Genomic DNA, 22,748 nt, shown 5'->3' with positions numbered 1-22,748 from the left:
CCCTTTTAAATACAGATAAGGAACCGGCTTCAACTACTTCCTGTGGGAAAGAATTCCACATATTCACCACTCTCTGAGAATTCTTTTTCCTCATGGCAGTCCTAAAATACTTCCCCTTATCCTTAAACTGTGACCCTTCCCCCACCTCCCATTTTTGGTTTTATCCAACATCGGGAACAACCTTCCTGCATCAAATCTGTCCAATCCCTTAAGAATTTTATACATTTCTATAAGATTCCCCCTTCAATCTTCTAAATTCCAGTAAGTATAAGCCTAGTCCATCCAACTTTTCTTCATATGCAAGTCCTGCCATCCCTGGTATCAATCTAGTGAACTTTCTTTGCACTCCCTCTATGGCAAGGATATCTTTCCTCAAATAAGGAGACCAAAACTGTACACAATATTCCAGATGTGGTCTCACCAAGGCCCTGTACAGCTGCAGTAGAACCTTTCTGCTCCTGTACTCGAATCCTCTTGCTACGAATGCCAACATACCATTCATTTTCCTCACTGCCTGCTGTACCTGCATGCCCACTTTCAATGATTGGTGCACAGGGACACCCTGGGACATCCTTTTCCTAATTGGATCACCATTTAGGTAATAATCTTCTCTCCAATTCTTTCCTCCAAAGTGGATAACTTCACATTTATCCTCATTACATTGCATCTGCCATGCCTTGGCCCACTCACCTAACTTGTCCAAGTCATCCTGCATCCTCTTAGCATCCTCTACACAGCTAACCCTGCCACCCAGCTTCATGTTGTCTGCAAACTTGGAGATTTGCTGCTTTCTATTCCTTCATCTAAGTCATTGATATATATTGTAAATAACTTTGGTCTCAGCACTGAGCCTTGCAGTACCCCACTAGTCACTTCCTGCCATTCTGAAAATAATCCATTTATTCCTATTCTTTGCTTCCTGTCTGTCAACCAATTCTCTATCCATTTCAATACCATACTTCCTAAACCGCATGCTTCGTTTGTACACTAATCTCCTGTGCGGGATCCTATCAAAGGCCTTCTGAAAGTCCAGATATACCACATCCACTGGTTCTCCCCTATCCACTCTACTAGTTACAAACTCAAATATCCTCTTTCCGATGATATTAATACTTTTCAAAAGTGCTGCAATCACATCTTTAATAACTGACTCTAGCATTTTCCCCACTACTGATGTTAGGCTAACTGGTCTATAATTTCCCATTTTCTCTCTCCCTCCCTTCTTAAAAAGTGTGGTTACGTTTGCCACCCTCAAATCCTCAGGAACTAATCCAGAATCTAAAGAGTTTTGAAAAATTATCACTAATGCATCCACTATTTCTTGGGCTACTTTCTTAAATACTCTGGGATGCAGACTATCCTGCCCTGGGGATTTATCTTCCTTTAATCCCTTCAATTTACCTAATACAACCTCTTGACTTGCATTTATTTCGTTCAGTCTTTCCCTCACATTAGATCCTCGGTCCCATACTATTTCCTGAAGATTATTTATGTTTTCCTTAGTGAAGACAGAACTAAAGTAGTTATTCAATTGGTTTGCCATGTCCTTGTTCCCCATGATCAATTCACCTGTTTCTGACTGTAATGGACCCACATTTGTCTTAACTAATCTCTTTCTCTTTACATATCTATAAAAACTTTTACAGTAATTTTTTATGTTCCGTGTCAGCTTTCTCTCATAATCACTTTTACCTTTCCTAATTAATCCATTTGTCCTCCTCAACTGAACTCAGAATTTCTCAAGAATAATGTTTTTTTCTGGCTAGTTTATATGCTGCTTCTTTGGATTTGATACTCTTGCTGATTTCCCTTGTAGCCCCGGATGCATTTCCTTCCTTGATTTATTCTTTTTCCAAACTGGGATGTACAATTGTATTTCATCCAAGCTATCTTTAAATGATTGCCATTGCATTTGCACCATTAGCCCTTTAAGTACAATTTGCCAATCTATCTTAGCCAATTCACGTCTTATACCATCAACATTACCCTTCTTAAAGTTCAGAACCTTTGTATTTGAATTAACTCTGTCACTCTCCACCTTAATGAAGAATTTCACCATATTGTGGTCACTCTTGCCCAAAGGGCTTTGCACAACAAGATCGCTAACTAACCCTTCTCCATTACTCCTTACCCAGTCTAGAATGGCCTGTTCCCTTGTTGGTTCTTCAACATGCTGGTTTAGAAAACAATACTGCATACATTCTAAGAAATTCTCTTCCTCATTACCCTTACCAATTTAGTTCATCCAATCTACATGTAGATTAAAGTCACCCATTATAACTACTCTACCTTTGATGCACGCATTTCCAATTTCCTGTTTAATGCCATCCCTAACCTCACTGCTACTGTTAGATGGCCTTCTACACTTTGGTGTTTCACAGCTCTACCCATATCGATTCCACATCCTCCAAGCTAAGGTCCTTCTTTTTTATTGTGTTTACCTCCTCTTCCCCACCTCTTTTTCCTTTCTGTCTATCCCTCTTGAATATCAAATATCCCTCGATGTTGAGCTCCTCAATTCATCCACCTTACTACAAAAGCACCTTGCATTGAGACAAGAAGTCTTCAGGCTTTCTTTTGCCATATTCTTATCCCTTTTACCATTATGTTGAAAGTGACCCTTTTTGGTTTTTGCTCCAGGTTTACCTGCCTGCCACTTTTGCTTTGCACCTTGCTACCTTTTGCATCTACCCTCATATTACACCCTTCTGTCTCTCTGCACTTGCTCCCATCCCCATGGCACATTAGTTTAAACCTTCCCCAACAGCGCTAGTAAACAAACTCCCAGTCCCAGTCCTGCCCAGTCCTGCCCTGTTTGTAGTGGTCCCATCTGTCCCAGAACCGATTCAAATGTCCCAAGAATCTGAAACCTTTGCTCTTTCACCAGGCCACAGATTCATTCTAACTATCCTACTATTTGTACTCTGGCTAGCTCGTGGCACTGGTAATAGTCCAGAGATTATTACCCTCAAGATCCTACTCCTTAATTTTTTGCTAGCTACCTAAATCCATCTTGTAGGACCTCATTCCATTTTGTTCCTATATTGTTGGTACCAATATGGACCAATGAGTGCTGGCTGTTCACCCTCCACTTCCAGAATGTCCTGCAACCGCTCAAACATCCCTGACCCTTGCACCAGGGAGGCAACACACCATCTGGGAGTCCTGTTTGCAGCCACAGAGGCTCCTGTCTGTTCCCCTTACTATAGAATCCCCTATTACTATTGCCCCACCACTTTTTTTCCCTCCCTCTTGCACAACAGAGCCACTCTTGGTGCCATGATCCTGGCTACTACTGCCTTCTCCTGATGGGCCATCTCCCCCAACAATATCCAAAGCGGCATATCTGTTTTGGAGGGTGATGACTGCAGGAGACTCCTGCACTACCACTTCTCTTACTGTTGGTCACCCAGTCCCTATCTTTCTCTACCCTCTGAAACTGCAGTGTGACCAACTTACTAAAGGTGGTATCCACCACCATCTCAGCATCCCAGATACTCCAAAGTGAGTCCACGCGCAGCTCCAGTGCCATCATGCGGTCAATCAGGAGCTGCAGCTGGACACACTTCATGCACATGTAGTCCTTGGGGACACTCTCAGTATCCCTGAGTTCCCACTTAGCACAGGAGGAGCAGGACACAGGTCTGAGCTCACCTGCCAAGCCTGAATCAAACTCTTGTGCCTAAATAAAATGAAATGACAAGAATGAAAATTCACCTCCATAACCAGACCTAGACACTCTTTCTTGATCACTGCATATCAACATTGAGATGTTGTTATCATGCTTGATGTGTATGCTACTGGCCTCCAATCTTCTCCCACACGGCACTTATTCCATCTTTTGAAGTATCTGTAGATTTTTTCATCCTTCTGGATGTGTCAAAGAATGTCAAAAGCAATGGTTCTGTAGTTAGAATGGTCTTCAGTCATCCCCATTCTTCCTCATGGTTGTCTGTCCTCTTGAATTCACATTTGTTCTGTAACAACTTCTTTAGGCACATTGTTTTGGAAGACAGGTTTCGTATGAATTTACCAATTAAATAGATCATTCCCAGCATTATCAATACACCCTTTTTTGTCAGTGGGTCTGGACAGCTCTAAAATTGCTTTTACCTTGCTCTTGTCTGACTCCACACTTGCTTCTGACAGCTTATCTCCCAAATTTCCTTCACACCAAACTGACATTTTTCTCCATTTAACTTTAACTTCTGGAAGTGTTGTAGCACTTTGATGAGCCTCTCATGTGTTCTTGTGTGGATTGCCATAGGATCATGTCATCCATGTACACATGCAACCCATCTATGATGTGCTCCATTGTCATATGGAACACTTCCTTTTTTTTTGAAGACTTTATTTAAAATTTTATAACATGAATACAATAAAGAATTACATTTAAAGAAAAATTTTAAAAAATTAAAATAGTATGATTACAATATTACATCAGAAAACTACACAAAATACCCCCCCCATTAATTGTAACACAATATTAATAGTCTAACTTAAAATTAGTCCAACCCTCCCCCACCCAAAATAAAGAGTGAAGAGTTAATAAAATTAACAATACTAAAATATCACGCTTCAACATAAATTTAAATCAAACTTAAATGCATATAATTAGCAAACTGAGTCCACTTTAACTTATAAAAAGACATCTTATCCTGAATTGAAAAAGATATCCTTTCCATAGTCAAACAAAATTTCATTTCCAAATACCACTTATCTCTTTTTCTTTGGCTTGGCTTCGCGGACGAAGATTTATGGAGGGGGTAAAAAGTCCACGTCAGCTGCAGGCTCGTTTGTGGCTGACAAGTCCGATGCGGGACAGGCAGACACGGTTGCAGCGGTTGCAGGGGAAAATTGGTTGGTTGGGGTTGGGTGTTGGGTTTTTCCTCCTTTGCCTTTTGTCAGTGAGGTGGGCTCTGCGGTCTTCTTCAAAGGAGGTTGCTGCCCGCCAAACTGTGAGGCGCCAAGATGCACGGTTTGAGGCGTTATCAGCCCACTGGCGGTGGTCAATGTGGCAGGCACCAAGAGATTTCTTTAGGCAGTCCTTGTACCTTTTCTTTGGTGCACCTCTGTCACGGTGGCCAGTGGAGAGCTCGCCATATAACACGATCTTGGGAAGGCGATGGTCCTCCATTCTGGAGACGTGACCCATCCAGCGCAGCTGGATCTTCAGCAGCGTGGACTCGATGCTGTCGACCTCTGCCATCTCGAGTACTTCGACGTTAGGGATGAAAGTGCTCCAATGGATGTTGAGGATGGAGCGGAGACAACGCTGGTGGAAGCGTTCTAGGAGCCGTAGGTGGTGCCGGTAGAGGACCCATGATTCGGAGCCGAACAGGAGTGTGGGTATGACAACGGCTCTGTATACGCTTATCTTTGTGAGGTTTTTCAGTTGGTTGTTTTTCCAGACTCTTTTGTGTAGTCTTCCAAAGGCGCTATTTGCCTTGGCGAGTCTGTTGTCTATCTCATTATCGATCCTTGCATCTGATGAAATGGTGCAGCCGAGATAAGTAAACTGGTTGACCGTTTTGAGTTTTGTGTGCCCGATGGAGATGTGGGGGGGCTGGTAGTCTTGGTGGGGAGCTGGCTGATGGAGGACCTCAGTTTTCTTCAGGCTGACTTCCAGGCCAAACACTTATCTAAAGTTAGTATATTTCTATCTTTCCAAGTAAGTGCTATACATTTCTTAGCCACGACTAAAGCTAAATAGATAAATGAAATCTGATAATCCTCTAAACTTAAATCAATTAATGATTGCATGTTCCCTAATAAAAATATATCGGGATCTAATACAAGATGGATATTATATAAACTGTTAAGAATAGATTGAATACCTTTCCAAAACTGTTGCAATCGATCACAAAGCCAAACAGTATGCAAAAAAGTATTGGCCGTCTGATCACATCGAAAACAAGAATCCAACTTACTAAGAACAAATTTTTTAAATTTCTCCGGCGTTAAATATAGCTGATGAATAAAATTATAATTAATCATCGCTAGTCTAGCATTAATTAATTTCCGAATACTATTCTGACATATGGAACACTTCCGATCTGAGGAAATTCCAAAAGGCATCCTCAGACATGAGTATCAGCCAAATGTACAGTGTTTTGACTTATCATCATACAGTTTTAGTTGCCAATAACCCTGAGATGCATTCAGTTTAGTGAAAAACGCTGCACCAGACATCTCACTTGTAATTTCATCCTTGGTTAGAATCTGATAATTTATACCGTTCAACTCCGATTATCTAAAATGGTTGGGACTGGGCCCATTTTGGATAGACATTTTTTTGGAGAACCAGTAATTTTTTAAAAGCAGCCCAGTAGCAACAGCAAATCACTTGTAACAGTGTTTAAACACACAAATGCTGGAGAAACGCAGCAGGTTAAACAGTGCCTTCATCACCGAAACTTTGGTGATGTATCTTTACCTTTGCTAAATAAAGGAGACTGTTTGACTGCTGAGCTTCTCCAGCATTTGTGTTTTTTCACAACCAAGGGTCAACAGATTCCTGTGTTTTACTTTTAATTATGTTTAAATAACAACGAACAACAAGGGACTTTTTAAGCATTAAAATAATGTTTAATTCTCACTAAAAAATATGCTGGTCACCACCAATTACGGACACCTTCTCACCGAGTCCCGCTCGTGCCGGGAGCCCTAGGGTCCCACTCCTATCTGGGAGCTTGAGGTCTCCGCTGCTGCCGGAAGCCCAAGGTCTGCTGTTGCCGGGAGCCCGAGATCCACTGCCCCGGTCAGTTTGGCTCTGAACAAATTTCAGATAAATGAAGATTTCAGATATTCTCGTTCATCTGAAATTTTTTAAATATTTTGAATAACTGAAAATTTCAGAGAATCTGATTTCAGATAATTGGAGTTGTACTGTATTAGCATTCAAGTCTTTTGAGTCCATGCACAAGCAGTGGTCACTGTTCATTTTTGACTCATACTTTCTTTATGACCCTTATTGTCCTCACACTTTCTTTATGACCCTCAAGCAAGTTCTTGCTTGAGCTTTCTTTTAGAGGTGCTGGGACCCACCTCAGGGCATGCACCACTGGTTGTGCATTCTCCTTTAATCGTATCTTATAGGTGAATGGTAAAACTCCAAACCCCTTGAAGATGTCTGGAAATTGATTCAGTATTTTCTCTATGCTGCTCTGTGGATTATCATTGTTAATGTGGTACACCCTTTTTTGATAGGCTAAAGTTTTCACCAAGCAGTGACGACTGTTGGAACCTGAGCTGGTGCTCTTTATCTTTAACTTTCACATTAAGTTTACATTTACCTTTTGTGTCAATGCTCTGTCCATTGTAGGCTTTGAGCAGTTCAAGATTTGCATGGAGGTATGGCTTTATCTTCATTGCCCTGATATCATGCTCATAGATCAAATTGACCCACCTTGAAAGGAATATTTGTTCCATTTGTATGCAATGACACAGTCCATTTATCCTGCTTGACTCTGTTCACTTTGGGTACTACCATGCCTATGAAAAGTGTATCATTGAGAGCAGTTTCTTCTATAGTGTGAATACTTTTGCTTCTGTCTTGTTTTCCTTTGGAAAAACATTGCACAGTGATTCTGCCCTTTGCACTTATTACAGACTTTCCCATAAGCTGGGCATTGATTTGGTGCATGTTTAGTGCCATATCATTTACAATTGAATGTCTCTCCATCTTTTTGTTGTTTCCTGTATCTCATATTTTGTTTGTGTGTGCACCCAGACACTGTAGCTATGACTATGCCTTCATTTTCACTGGCTTTTATACTCCCACAGAACTTTTCCATTTGCTGTAGAGCTACTTCACTGGCATGGCATTTCTTCACAGCTCCAGCTAAGGTAAGCTCTGTCTCTCGCACCAACCTCTCTCTCATTTGGTTATCATTAATTTCAAACACAATTTGATCACTGATCATTGAATCTTGCAGCGATCCAAAATTGCATGTTCTTGCTTTTAATTTTAAGTCTGTTAAAAAAGTATCAAAGCTCTCTCCCTGCAGCTGTGTGCACAAGCAAAACACATACCTCTTGAAGGTTTCATTTTTCTTTGGTGTTCATCAAATATCTTGATGATCTTGTCGAACTTGCTCTGGTCTTCTGCTTCAGCAAAAATAAATGTGTTGAAAACCTCCAGAGCTTTAGGTCCCACCATGGTAAGTAGAATTACAATATTCCGTGTATCCAGTTTGCTATCAATTCCAGTTGCTTGCAGGTACAGCATAAATCTTTGTTTAAACAGCTTCCACTCATGGTTGACATTTCCAGTCCATTTTACAGTGTCAGGAGTTTTTAAACACTCCATATTTTCTCTGCTAATATCGACTGTTACTCAATATGCATACTGTAGTGTTTCTTTCACTCCTGTACACAGCAGCACACTTCTAGTGTTTCTTCCACTCCTGGTATCACATGATGTTTCTTTTTTTGCAATAAAGAAACTTGGGTTCTTTTTATTCAACTAATTTATTAACTAAGGAAATAACACTAAGAACAGAACATACACAGTCAGGTCCTCATGTGGAGGCATCCATCTTGAATCTACTCAAGGTGCAACAGCATTCCCAAGATGCAACATTTCCCAGATGCCACACTCTCCATCTCCAACTCCTTTTGGTGGTAGCACTCTATTATTATATACCCCACATTATTATGAAAAGCAAAGGAAGAAATTGCTGGGGCGTTGACAATGACCTTTGCGTCTTCCTTGGCCACAGGACTGGAACCGGAGGATTGTAGAAAGGTAATAGGGAGAATCATGAGAATTACAGTCCTGAGTGATGGAAAACTATTGGAAAAAGATTCTTTGGGATAGGATTTTCAAGCATTTGGAGATTTACCATTTTATTAGGGATAGTCAGCATGGTTGTAAGAAGCAAGTCATGCTTCAAGAGCCTTAATGAGGAGGTAACAAAATATTGACGAAGGTAGGGCTATGGATATGACATATATGGATTTTGTCAAGGTTTACTATGGTGGGCACATCGAAAAAGTCATGAGGCACGTGACACAAGGAAGCTTGGCTGCGTGGATTTGGAAATGGATTGCCCGGAGAAGTCAGAGGGTGGTAGTCAATGGAATGTATTCTATCTGGAGGTGGGTGACAAGTGGCATTCTGCAGAGATCTATTCTTGGACGCCTTGTCTTTGTGATTTTTATAAATAACTTCGATGAAGAAGCAGAAGTGTGGGCCTGAAATTTTCAGTTTGAGGTGTTGTGAATAATGTAGAAAGTTGTCTTAGATGGCCACAGAGTATAGACAGGATGCAGACTTTGGCAAAGTGGCAGATGGAGTTCAATCCTGAAAAGAGTGAAGTGATACACTTTGTAAATCAAAGTTGATGGCAGGATTCTTAACAGAACAGAGGAATCTTATGGTCCAAGTCCATAGATTTCTCAAGTTGATAGGATGGTTAGATACCATGACAAATACTGTTAGAAATAGATTGGTTCAATATATTTTTTTACATCAACTATATCTTACCTCACAAAAATTAAACAGATTGAAGTCAAATCTTTCAGATCAATGATTTAGATGTAGCCATGAGATTGGTACTTTTTTACAATCTACATGGTCATGTCCAAAATGGAGACCATTCTTGATAGAATTAGGAACTTTTTTGGAGCAGGCAACAAGGAGTTAAATTTCCACAGGAAATTTTTACTGGGTAATATTTCAGGGATAAGGCCGAAATTGAAACTGAATTTGTAAAAATTGCATTAGCAATTGCAAGAAAATGTTTAGCAGTGGACATGGAAGTCGGAATTTCATTTAGGTTTGGAAAGATGGCATGTGGAAATTCATAGTTGTGTACCTCTTGAAAAGATTACATATGACTTGAGAAATAAACATGATACTCTTTTGAAAATTTGGTGCCTATATTTACAAATTGTAGGCTTTCCCTAAACCTCGTTAACTCCTTGAAATAAATAAACAAATAAAATTGAAAAAAAGGTTAGAATCGAATGAAAGACAACCAGGTCTACAACTATTTTCTTTCTTTACTAATTGTATTCTTTTTCCTTCTCTCTTTTCTCTCCCTATCGGAATTATTATTTGGAGGGAAGGGGTGAGAGGGATTTATTTTTATTTTTTTATTATTTTCTTTTTGGGGGTTTATGAAACCATCATTTGATATGATTACATTATATTTTGTATTTTGATATGAATACATGTATGGAAAATTTAAATAAAATATTCAAAAAAAGTTGATAGGATGGTTAAGAAGGCATATGGTGCATTGGCCTTCATTAGTTGAGGGTCTGAGTTCAAGAGCCATAAAATTAGGTTGCAACTCTATAAAACTCTCATTGTTCTATAATTAGAGAACTGTGTTCAGTTCTGGTCGGCTCATTATAGGAAGAATGTGGGAACTCTAGAAAGGGTGCACAGGAGATTTATCTGGTTACTGTCTAGATTATAGAACATGTCTTTTGAAGAAAGGTTGAGCAAGCTCAGGCATTTCTCTTTGGAGTGACAGAGGATGAGAGGTAACTTAATAGTGGTGTATAGGATTATGAGAGGCATAGATAGCATTGCCAATACCAGAAGGCATCTGGTAAGGTGAAAGGATGAAAATTTAGGGGGACATTAGAGGTAGATTTTTTTCTCACTGAGAATTGTGGTGCCTAGAATGCATTGCTGTGGAGGTAGTTGAGGATGACAGAGACATTTAAAAGACTCTTAGATAGGCACATGGATGTACAAAAATGGAGGGATATTCAAGATCCAATTTATTGACAGGAATAAAAAATGTCATATTGCACAAAGTTGCCTTTTGCATGCTGTAGACAGATTTGCCATTGGCAGAAATTGCCTGAAGTGCCTCTTACAGTCAGAAAAAGAGAAGCAAAAGAGAGATCGCCCCCAGCATCACCAAGTGTCCATGGGTTCACCTCCAGTGCTCCTGCAGCCCCACAGAGTCCAGTTCAAACCATCAGCAATCCAAGCTCCAGATCTGAATCTCCGATACAATTAGGAACCCTTCAGCATCCTTGGTACCCGCTCGCATCCTGGTTCCAATACCTGGTACCCCTTCAGCCAGTTTTGAGCCAGTCTCCAGCACTCTACGGCCTGCATGGGCTCCTTCAGCTGCCGAGCTCCCACTAGTCTTTTGCCATGGTTACCATCTCTTCTGCTTCTCTTTCTCAGGTGGGGTGGTCTCCCCATTTTCTGGTGAACTGTGCTAGTCCTCTGCTTCCCTGGAGTCTGCAACAGCTAAAGGCCGATCATAAGACGGCAGCGTCTAAGCGCAGACCCCACGGTTGAGGTATTTTAAATAAAATCACTAACGGCAATTGGACTGGGTGGTTGAACACTGCAGGAGCGCTGTGTCTCCCCTCTCCACGGGTCCACATCAGTGGCAGCATTGCCGTTATGGATGGAGTGCGGATATGGAGTGTGATGGAGGGAAGGGTTAGATTGATGTCGTTTATATGTCAGGAAAACATTGAGGGCTGAAGGGCCTGTACTGTGCTGTAGCATTCTATGTTTTCCATCTGGATAGAGACAGTGAATAAAGAATTGCTGTGTGCAGAAAATATCCCAATGCATTTTGTTCAAGCAGCATACAATCAGAAATAGATTAGAACTATGTTTTAAACTGTGTAAGTTATCGTTGAAATAAAGTATTGAAATAATAACCATTTCCATTAATTTGTATTATTGAGAGAGATTCTTAAATATTGCAAAATCCATGGAAATATTCACACTTAGCCATATTTTCCTGGTTGCATTTGAACAACGGTGATGAACGATAAATCATATTCTGGAGACTTTAAGAATGCAGAACAAAAATAAAACACTGCTCTTTGATCAGCACATGATAAAGTCAGACAAACCAATGCCTCTTCACTCTCAGTGAAAAGAGCCTTGGTCCATTAAATTCGTGCAATACTCATGACATCAACAATCTTTAACAAAGCCCTTAACATGCAAGATGTTCACAATATGGTAGACAATTCATAACATGATAACTTTAAAGGATCGGTCAAGAATGGATTTATTGTTTCAAACCTTACCTTTGCTTATGACAAATTCCTGACCAAATAATTTAATAATTTTACTAGGTAGAAAGCACCTTTTAACAACCAGTCCTTTATACTTTTATACCAGAAATAACGCATTTCTAATCTAACAATAATTTTTATAATCAATCTGCTTTAAGCATTTTACAGATAAGTACCTACTTGTTGAGAAGACGTTGAGGGTGTCGGTTATATGGACTTTCTGGTATCTGCAATTGTCAGTGGCTCTGTGCTGATTACCAGACTCAGCTCAAAGGTTTTATCCTTTGGTACATAATTGTTAACCATTAATTTGACCTGTTAATTTGGAAAGTAACAGTTAGTTAAAAGGTTAAACTTTAAACCTATCAATTTCGTCCATACCTGCATAAGAACCATAAGAACAAGGAAGAACCACTACTGCGCACTCCCACATCCACTGATGATCTTCTCCTCTCCGTAACCCAGGAAGACGTGCAGGCGGCCTTCAGGAGAGTGAATCCGAAGAAAGCATCTGGTTTGGATGGAGTACTTAGCTGAGTATTAAAAATCTGTGCTGACCAACTTGCTGATGTATTCATGAATATCTTCAATGTCTCACTCTGTGCCCACCTGTTTCAAACAGATGTCTATTGAACCAGCGCCCAAGAAAAGTGTGGTAACCTGCTTAAATGACTATCGACCAGTGACACTCAAATCAACAGTGGTGAATTGTTTTGAAAGGCTGGTGTGGAAGCAGATCAGCTCCTGTCTGTGCAGTGACATGGATACATTCCAATTTGTCTATCATAATAACAGGTCTACAGCAGATGCCATCTCACTGGCCCTACACTAAGCCCTGGAGCACCTGGACAGTAAAGGTGCATACATCAGGATGCTTTTTATTGACTACAGTTTGGCATTTAAAATTGATCAGCAAATCCCAAGATCTGGGACTCAATACCCCACTGTGTAACTGGATTATGGATTGCCTCACCTCCAGACCTCAATCAATGAGGATTGGTAAGAACATCTCCACAATCTCCATCAGTACCAGAGCACCACAGAGCTGTGTCCTTAGCCCCCTGCTCTATTCATTTTACACCTACAACTGTGTGGCTTGGTACGACAGCATGGTAGTGGGTTGTATAAAAAAAGGGCAATGAATCAGCATACAGGAGTGAGATTCAAAACCTGGCTGAATGGTGCACCCACAGCAACTACACATTCAATGTCTCCAAAACTAAGGAGCTGATTGTTGACGTCAAGAAGGAAAAACTCACCAGAAACCTTGGCAAACTTCTACAAGTGTGTCGTGGAAAATGTGTTCACTGGCTGCATCACGGCCTGGTATGTGGGCACCCATACCTCTCAGAGGAAAGCCTCACAAAATGCAGTGGACATAGCCCAGGACATCACAGGCAATACATGGAATACTGCCGTCAGCAGGATCCACACCACCCAGGACATGCTCTCTTCTTTCTGCTGCATCAGGAAAGAGGAATAGGTGCCACAAGACTTGTACCACCTGGTTCTGGAACAGTTACTACCCCTCCACCATGAGACTTGTCAAGAACAAACTCAATTGGGGACTTATTTAAGGACTCTTACTTATGCATTTGAATTTTTTTCTCTCTGTAATGCACATTGTTTATATTTATTTGTTTACATGGGTTCGTTGAGTCAGGTTTTTTTAAGCACTACCAATAAGTGCTAATTCTGCCTCAACCACAAACTCAATTTGAGACTCATTTAAGGATTCTTACTTTGAACATTATTTATTAATGAATATTTATTTTTTCATCTGTATTCAGTTTGTTTACAGTTCTTTTTACATTCCTTTTTGCTTATGTTTTTCTTTTGTTTATGTATCTTTTGTTGAGTACAATTTTTTGCACTACCGATAAGTAGAAATTCTGCCTGGCCCACAAAACAAATCTCAGGGTTGTATGTCCTGGATGCTTTATTGAGACTAAAAGCAATACCAGAAAAGTTGAGTAAAATTTTTACTTAAATAGTCATTGAAATCTTGAATGCCAAGAGTAGAAACAGAATCAATAAGTGCCCACAGAAGGAAACTGAATAGGCACTTGAGAGAAAATAATTTGCAAGGCAATGTGAAAACCAGGGGAATGGAACGGACACATCTCTAATCAGAAGGTCAAATTGTCTTCTGCTGTACTTTATAATTTATAAAGGATAAATTCAATGGACAAGCCTCTATTGGATTGATTTCATTGAGACATCCACTATTTCAGAAGGAATCTGTGCAAATACAGAGAGAGTGTTTTCTCTGGTTAAGATTTTAAAATTAGGGGTGGAGTCTCAGACTAAAATAGCCATCTAGATTGAGGTGAGGAGAAATGTGGATATAGTGGAAATCGAGTTGTATATTCTCGAAGTGGTGCTGTTGATGGATTTTGGACACAAGGAATTAACAGAGTATCTGGGCAAAATAGAGCGGGGACACTAAATCACCCTTGAGCTTTATGAGTGGTGACAGATACAAGGAGCTGTAGGACCTTCATTTGCTTCTAATTCTTATGTACAACAGGTAAGAATTATCAAAGAATATTGAGAGATGAGTGCGAAGAAGAGGTTTTAAATCATGGTACATCTCCCAGGAATTGCATAATGGAGTCAGGAAGATATTTGTAAGAACTTAAAAAAAAAAGCCACAGCACTTTTTAAATTCCCATAGTAATATTAATGGGAGTATGACGCGTATTATTTTTGCCTCCTATCCTATGATGAGGCTATTTTTGTAGTATTTACTGAGGCACTCTGCAGACTGATTAGACAATAACATTTATGAACATCATTCAACTATTCAAACTGAGAAACATACTGTTTACCACGTGTTGCAGTCCCAGAAAATGTTTTTTTTAATATAATTTTTTATTTCTCACACTATAAACCATACTGACCAAAATACATAGATATTTTTCTCTTGAATATATAGTGTCATTTTCTCCCCTTTTTTCCCCCTCCCTTCCCTCCCTCCCTCTCCCCCCTTCCCCTTTATTCAAAGTTCAATCTATAAGATACATTAAACCCGTTAAACAATGTCGTCACTTAATAAAAATAAACAAGAAATTTTTGTCTTTATCTTTTATATACTGAGTCAGTTCATTTCGGTGTCTTCTCCTTCTGTCATTTTAGGTGGTGGAGGTCCGTGGTAGGATTTCTCTCTTGTATTTCATGTATGATTCCCATATTTGTTCGAATATTGTCATGTTATTTCTTAAATTATATGTTATTTTTTTCTAATGGAATACATTTATTCATTTCCTTGTACCATTGTTGTATTCTCAGATATTAAATAAAATCACAAAAAGCAATATACCAAAAGACCCAGAGATCTTCCTTCTAAGTAATATAAGAAATAAAGAATTTGGACTCGATTTAGATGGAGCACAAAAAAGACTTATTATGATAGCCCTAGCTGTAGCAAAAAAATGTATTATGTCAACCTGGAAATTAGAAGACAACTTGAGAATACCAGAAAATGTTTTGAAGCTGTAAAAATACTCTCAACATTAAACTTAAAAATGCTAGATAAAAGGAACAGCATTGCCATTGAAAAGGAAAAAAAAAACTGCACGAGCTCAAAATCTAATCAAAACAGAAAGTGCTAGAAATACTCAGGATGGGCAGAATAGTACAGAGATAGACCTTTAAAGAACTTTCATCATTACAGTCAGCATTCTTTGTTTTAACTACTGTAGACTAAAAAAAAATTAACACACTGCTTCCTTCATCTTGTATCATCTTGATATGTTTTGTGAGAATAAAACTCAACATCAGAGATCTGGTGCATATTACTTTGCATGGCTATACTTTCTGCTCTTACAATTCCTCTATTGAATACAGAACAAAGGAAACAATGGGCTTAGAGTGAATGATGGAATTAAAGCATTGCTGCCTGTGGAGGACTGGAACTCAATTCATTTTAGACACGCCAATCATTTATTTACTGGAAGAAGCTTGTCATGATGAGTAATGCATTTCACCACAGATAAGGTTGTAGCCTCAGCAAGTCCAGATCACTCTATGTGTTAAAAAGAGTCTTTTAGCACAAAGCTCAAATTTATTGTCGGAATATATCCATGACTCCACATACAACCCTGAAATTCTTTTTCCCGTAGGTCAGGTAGAATTTCTACTTATCACTAGTATAAAAAACTGTACTCAACAAGAGATACGTAAACAAAAAAAGAATCAGAGTGGTCATCTATGTGTGGAGCCTCAAGTAATGGGGGAGATCTTAAAACAGATTTTTTACATCAGTATTTACGCAGGAAATTGTCATTAGTGCATAAGGAAGGGAAACAAATAGAAGTGTCATGGAACATATGGAGATTAAGGAGGTGGGAGTACTTCTGCCTTTCAGTGAATAAAGGTAGATTAAATTCCCCTGGGCTGGATATGATATTCCCTCAGGCCTTGAGGGAAATTAGTGTAGGGCCCTGGCAGAGGTGAGGTGCTGGAGAATGGGAGGGAAGCTCATGCTGTCCTGTTGTTTAAAAAAGGCTCCAAAAATAAACCAGGTGATTATAGGCCAATGAGCCTGCCATCGGTAGTAAGTAAAATTATTGGAAAGAGTTCTGAAAAATAGGATATATAGGTATTTGGACAGCCATGGGTTGATTAAGGACAATCAGCATGGCTTTGTGCATGTTAGGTCATGTTAACAAATCTTATAGAGTCTTTCAAGGAGATTACCATTTCATCTGATGCAAGGATCGACAAAGAGATAGACAACAGACTCGCCAAGGCAAATAGTGCCTTTGGAAGACTACACAAAAGAATCTGGAAAAACAACCATCTGAAGAAACACACAAAGATCAGCGCGTACAGAGCCGTTGTCATACCCACGCTCCTGTTCAGCTCTGAATCATGGGTCCTCTACCGGCATCACCTACGGCTCCTAGAACGCTTCCATCAGCTCTGTCTCCGCTCCATCCTCAACATTCATTGGAATGACTTCATCACCAACGTCGAAGTACTCGAGCTGACAGAATTCACAAGCATCGAATCCACGCTGCTGAAGACCCAACTGCGCTGAGTGGGTCACGTCTCCAGAATGGAGGACCATCACCTTCCCAAGATCGTGTTATATGGCAAGCTCTCCACTGGCCACCGAGACAGAGATGCACCAAAGAAGAGGTACAAGGACTGCTTAAAGAAATCTCTTGGTGCCTGCCACATTGACCACCGCCAGTGGGCAGATATCATCTCCAACCGTGCATCTTGGCGCCTCACAGTTCGGCGGGCAGCAACCTCCTTTGAAGAAGACCACAGAGCCCACCTCACTGACAAAAGACAAAGGAGGAAAAACCCAACACCCAACCCCAACCAACCAATTTTCCCTTGCAACCGCTGCAACCGTGCCTGCCTGTCCCGCATTGGACTTGTCAGTCACCAACGAGCCTGCAGCAGACGTGGACATACCCCTCCATAAATCTTCGTCCGCGAAGCCAAGCCAAAGAAAGACCAGAAGGTAGATGAAGGAAAGGATGTGGATGTAGTCTACATGAACTTTAGAAAAGCCTTTGATAGGTTTGTTCAAAAAGTTAAGACACTAGGTGTCCATGTAGAGGTTGTAAACTGGATTCAAAATTGGCTGCGGAAGAAAACAGAGTGGTAATGAATGGTTGCTTTTCAGTCTGGAAGCCTGTGATTAGTGATGTGCCTCAGGGATCTATGTTTGAACCATTGTTGTTTGTTGTTTATATCAATGATCTGGATGATAATGTGGAAAATTTGATCAACAAGTTTGCTGATGACACAAAGATAGGAGGCGTTGTGGACAGCAGAGAATATTTTCATAGATTGGATAGATACATGGATGGGTGAGGTCTGGAGGATTATGGAGTGGGAGCGGGTCAGTAGGATTAGCAGAAAAGTGGTCAGCATAGACAAGAAGGGCCAAATGGGCTGTTTTCTGTGCTGTAGCATTCTGTGGTAACTGTAAACAAACTGTGCAATACAGAAGAAAAATAAATATACAGTAATAACTAATGTGCATAGTAAGATAAGAGTCTTAAATGAATCTCAGATTGAGTTTGTTTAGTGGTCTGATGGTGGAGGGGTAGCAACTGTTCCTAAACCTGATGGTACAAATCTTGTGGCACCTATTTCCTCATGGCATCAGTGAGAACAGAGCATGTCCTGGGTGGCGTGGATCTATGGTGATTGCTGCTGGCCTCTCACGGCAGTGTTCAATATAGATTTTCTCGATGGTGAGGAGAGTTTTGCCTGTGATGTACTTGGCTGTGTCCACTACTTTTTGCAGGGCTTTCTGCTCAGAGCCATTAGTGCTCCCATACCAGCTGCGATGCAGCCAGTCAGCACACTTTCCACTGCACATCTGTAGAAGTTTGCCAAGGTTTTCAACATCAAAGCAAACCTCCACAAACTCCTGAGGAAGCAGAGGTGCTGACAAGCTTTCTTCACACTGATATTCCCAGGAATGTAAATTTGATCACCCTCTCCACCTCTAATCCCCCAATGATCAGTGGATCGTACATCTCTGGTCTTCCTTTCCGGAAGATCACAATAAACTCCTTGGCTTTCGTGACATTGAGTGCGAGGTTGTTGTTGGTACACCATTCAGATAAATTTTCAATCTCCCTCCTGTATGATGACTCATTGCATTGCATTTTCTCTACTCACCTGAGTGTTTAAAATGTTTGTAGGTTTTTCACTAAAGTGAGAGACACTAAAGTTTCCCTGCCCTTTTCCATGCCTTTGATCCAGTTAAGGTTAGCTTAGGTAAGTTGGCTACATAATTTCATTCCGATTTCTCTATCTTGCCATCTGATTCAAGAGAATTCCACAGAATCTTCTCATAAGCCAAGTGTTTTATGATCACAAAAATAAATAAAATTACAACTTAAAAACGTAAACAATGTTTATTCTCTTCACTTTCCGAAGTGTTCGTTTAACATACAACTAAAGAATATGGAGCAGGATGTTGGTGGGCTGAATATTGAATTTGCTGATGGAGTCTTAGATAATGTTCTGGATAGAATGTTACCTAAGGTTACAAGGGGACACTGATAAGCTGGAAAATTAAAACGAGCAGTGGCAGATGGAATTGAAATTAAATTAGACGCAGCACAATAACAGGCTTTTATAAACAGAAAAATAGATGCAGGAGTAGGCCAATTGGCCCTTCAAGCCTACACCGCCATTCAACATGATCATTGCTGATCAGCACCCAGTTCCTGCCTTCTCCCCATACCCCTGATCCCTTTAGCCACAAGAACCAAATCTAACCTACTCTTGAATATTGACAAGGAACCGGCCTCAACTATTTCCTGTGGCAAATAATTCCACAAATCTACCACTCTCTGAGAAAAGAAATTTTTAATCTCAGTCCTAAAAACTTTCCCCTTAAACTGTTCTAGTTTTAGCTTTTCCCAGCATTGGAAACAACCTTCCTGCATCTTAGTCTGTCTAATTCCTTATGAATTTTATATGTTTCTATAAGATCCCCACTCAGTCTTCTAAATTCCAGAGAATACAAGCATGTCCATGTATCCCTGATAATAAATGATAATTGGGATTTGCCAAAGATGAAGGTGTTTAGTTGTGAGAAAACACTGGGTGGGCTCTGGAATAATATGGCCTCTAACTTGGTGCTTTGCTTTTACATCCAGTTGTGGCCATAGTTTACCAATTGTGATAGTTGCCACCAGTTTTGAAGACCTCCAATTTGAGGGTGACCTATGGACACTGAATGAAGAAATGTATTAGCATTATGTCTTTGGGTATGAGTTATTTTACACCTTTCATTAAAAAGCCACCTTCAAACTTTAGTCTTAGATTTCTTTTTAAGTACTTGATACTGAACAGAATTGAGTGTGAATCAACAAGTCTTCTACAAACCATGCTGATGAATCAATCCTGAGGAAGGTTTCCAGACATTGACAAAGTCCCTTCCCCTGCCCCCCCCCCCCCGCCCTCTTGCTATTATATCATTGAAAATGTTTATGTTTCTGGATCCAAAGGCTTGATAATGCCTGACAGTACTTGCCAAATTATGACTTTCAACAGCATCCTTATGGGACCCCATCAGACTATGCAAGTAATCAGCACAAGGTCAATCTTTTTCTGCCTATTTACCTGCCTAGATATTTTGTTTCATGATATATGATCACAAAAGTAAGGAAATGGGTATAAATCACAAATTCTACAACTTCAGCAAAAACAGTCAATTAAATTTCACCCTGAAACAACAAACACTGAAGAACCCTGAAAATGGACATTAACCGTTTCATTATTTTAATAACAGAAAAAATTGAGAAACTATTTATATAAAATCAATCAATAAATTAAAATCCAACAGATGATATTGCTGATTTGATAGGTTGTGTGGCCCTGGTGTTTACCAGAATCATAACGTAACCACTTCAACTTTGCTTTCCAGCATTAAATATAACTCTGTGCCCCAACAAAATATCAACGCGAATATCCAGTGCACTGCATATTCTTAGTCTACAGAAGTATTGAATGGCAAACAGTCATAATGCTGAATTAAAAAAATATTCCCTTCTAACTGGTCACTTCATCTTTTAACCATAACAACATGGTGTCTTTCAATACACAAAAGTGCTGGAGAAACTCAGCAGGGCATGCAGCATCCACAGGAAGCACTATATAACTAACATTTTGGGTCTGAGCCCTTTGTCATAGTATGAAAAGACAGGTGCCTTAATAAAAAGATGGGGGGGGAGAATGTGTAGGGGGAGGAGCACAGGCCAATAGGTGGATATGGGTGGGAGCACAGCAGAGATTAAAGAAAAAGCTGAGATGATGGGGAAGCTCTCTGGATGAGGCGAGAAGGAGAGGGAGAGAGATCTAGTGGAAAGTGGAGATGATGATGTGAATGCCATCTGGTTGGAGAGTGCCCAAACAGAATATTAGCTGTTCCTCCAATTTGAGCGTGGCCTCAAGTTTTGCAGTGAATGAGGCCATGAACAGATACATTGGTGAGGGAATGGGGTGTGGAATTGAAATGATTGGCCAGAGTTCCCGGTTGTTAGTGAACAGAGCAAAGGTGCTCAACAAAATTATTTCCCAGTCTGCGTCCAGTCTCTTTGATGTAGAGGAGGCCACAACAGGAGCACTGGTTGTAGGTGGCAGAAAATATGGAGGATATGTTGCATGCGGAGGATGGAAGGTTGGCAGGTGAGGACAATGGGAATCCTATCCTTGTGTTTCGGGGCTGAGCTTTAGTAAGGCTCCCCCTGACCTTGCCACCTACCCCACCCTTCATTGAAAAAAGTTACATTGTTACGTTAAATAACTTGTATCTTTGTACTATGTACAATGTACTACGTGTACAAGCAAGAAATTTCATTGTAGCAACAACCCTTTCCAGAAGTGCTTTCATATAATCCCGTTCTGACTGGTATTGTTGAGTAATCAAGCCTGGTCTTCACTTGAAAACAGTCTGCAGTTAAAAACAGAAGGCCTTACCTGTAATAGCACAACCAACTTCTCCTGATTTCCTCGCCATTTGTAAGGAAGTGGTAAAACATGGACTTACTGAAGTAACGTTTCTGTTTACTGTCATATTTTATACATTTCACAATACTGGCATTCATGTTCCAACAGGCTTCGCTCCCTGCCTTTAACCAGTATACATGCACGTTAACGTCAACTTGTGCTGTAATAATGTCGTCATGGTAAACACAATCTTGCGGCTGCAAGTACGAAGTCCTAAAAACATTACTTCTAAATGTTTGTGTGTTTTGGAGCCTAATTTGGAAAACAAAATAGCATTTGTAATATTCTAGATATGAAAAAAAATGTAAAAGTATTGAAATATCATCCAAAATACTCATGTGTACACTCAATTAAACCTTTTTTTTTTGCTTGCGGGACCCCCTCCCTTCCGAACCTCTAGACTTAAGCTTACTCAGTCAATCAACCACTAATGGCAGTAGAGAGGAAACCATGTTATTTTTTCCCAAGGAGGACATTTTGGATGATAGCGAATGAAAGACCTCATCTTGGGAGCAAATGCAACAGCGATAAAGGAACTGAGAGTAAAGAACAAAATCCTCACAGGGAACAGGGTGTGAGGGGGAGTCGTCAAGGAAAATGTGGGAGTTGGTGGGTTTGTAGAAAATGCACGTAGGGAGTTTGTCTCCCAAGATGGAGACATAGAGATCGAGAAAGAGGAAAGTATTGCCAGAAATGAACCAAGTGAATTTAAGGTCAGGATGAAAGTTAGCAGCAAAGTGGCTGTTAAGGGCTCAGTAGCCAAGACAAAAAGTCCTGTCGACTAGACATGGTCAGAGGGAACATTGCCAAGATCTGTCCTTTAGTGGTGACTCTGGATTTGGGGCTTGAGTTTTAACTCAGTTAATAGACAGTTGCCCAAATCCAAATTTGGCCAAGACTCCAAATAATCATGGCCATTCCAGCCTGTCAAATGCTTTCTCAGCATCTGGAGCCACAGACTTTGTAAGGCCTTAGACTTTACATAGTGGATAAAATTAAAGATCTTAAACAGGTTGTTGGCTGACCAGTGTTTCAAAATAAAGTTACTCTGATCTGGATTTATTAATTTTGGCAAGTATTGGCCAAGCCTGTTAGCTAGGTCCTTAGAAATCAATTTATAATCGGAGTTTAGTAATGAAATGGGCCAAAATGAAGAGCATTTTAATGGTTTTTAAAAGAAAATGAATCATTGTAATTATGGCAATAGAAAATGATTCAGGGAGAGTTTGGGTTTTAGA

The 22,748-nt window shown here is 40.1% G+C and overlaps 1 protein-coding gene across 5 annotated transcripts in view; it reads right to left on the bottom strand.

The window, feature by feature from the left end:
- akr1a1a (aldo-keto reductase family 1, member A1a (aldehyde reductase)) overlaps window positions 1–21,652 on the bottom strand; it is a 51,054-nt gene extending 29,402 nt beyond the window's left edge. For 2 of the 5 annotated variants that reach the window (XM_069924254.1, XM_069924257.1), the window contains exon 1: window positions 21,481–21,651. In XM_069924254.1, coding sequence (XP_069780355.1) covers window positions 21,481–21,577 — 97 coding nt within the window. In that variant the 5' untranslated portion in view covers window positions 21,578–21,651. Of the gene's footprint in view, window positions 1–12,191; window positions 12,331–21,480 lie in introns of all 5 variants that reach the window. The other 3 variants (XM_069924256.1, XM_069924255.1, XM_069924258.1) reach the window with 3 other exon arrangements.
- Window positions 21,653–22,748: the final 1,096 nt, after the last annotated feature.

Source organism: Narcine bancroftii, chromosome 3 (assembly GCF_036971445.1).
Source record: "Narcine bancroftii isolate sNarBan1 chromosome 3, sNarBan1.hap1, whole genome shotgun sequence".
Classification (NCBI taxonomy): domain Eukaryota; kingdom Metazoa; phylum Chordata; class Chondrichthyes; order Torpediniformes; family Narcinidae; genus Narcine; species Narcine bancroftii.
The sequence above is the reverse complement of the archived record's forward strand: the minus strand, read 5'-3'. Positions and strand labels throughout refer to the sequence as shown.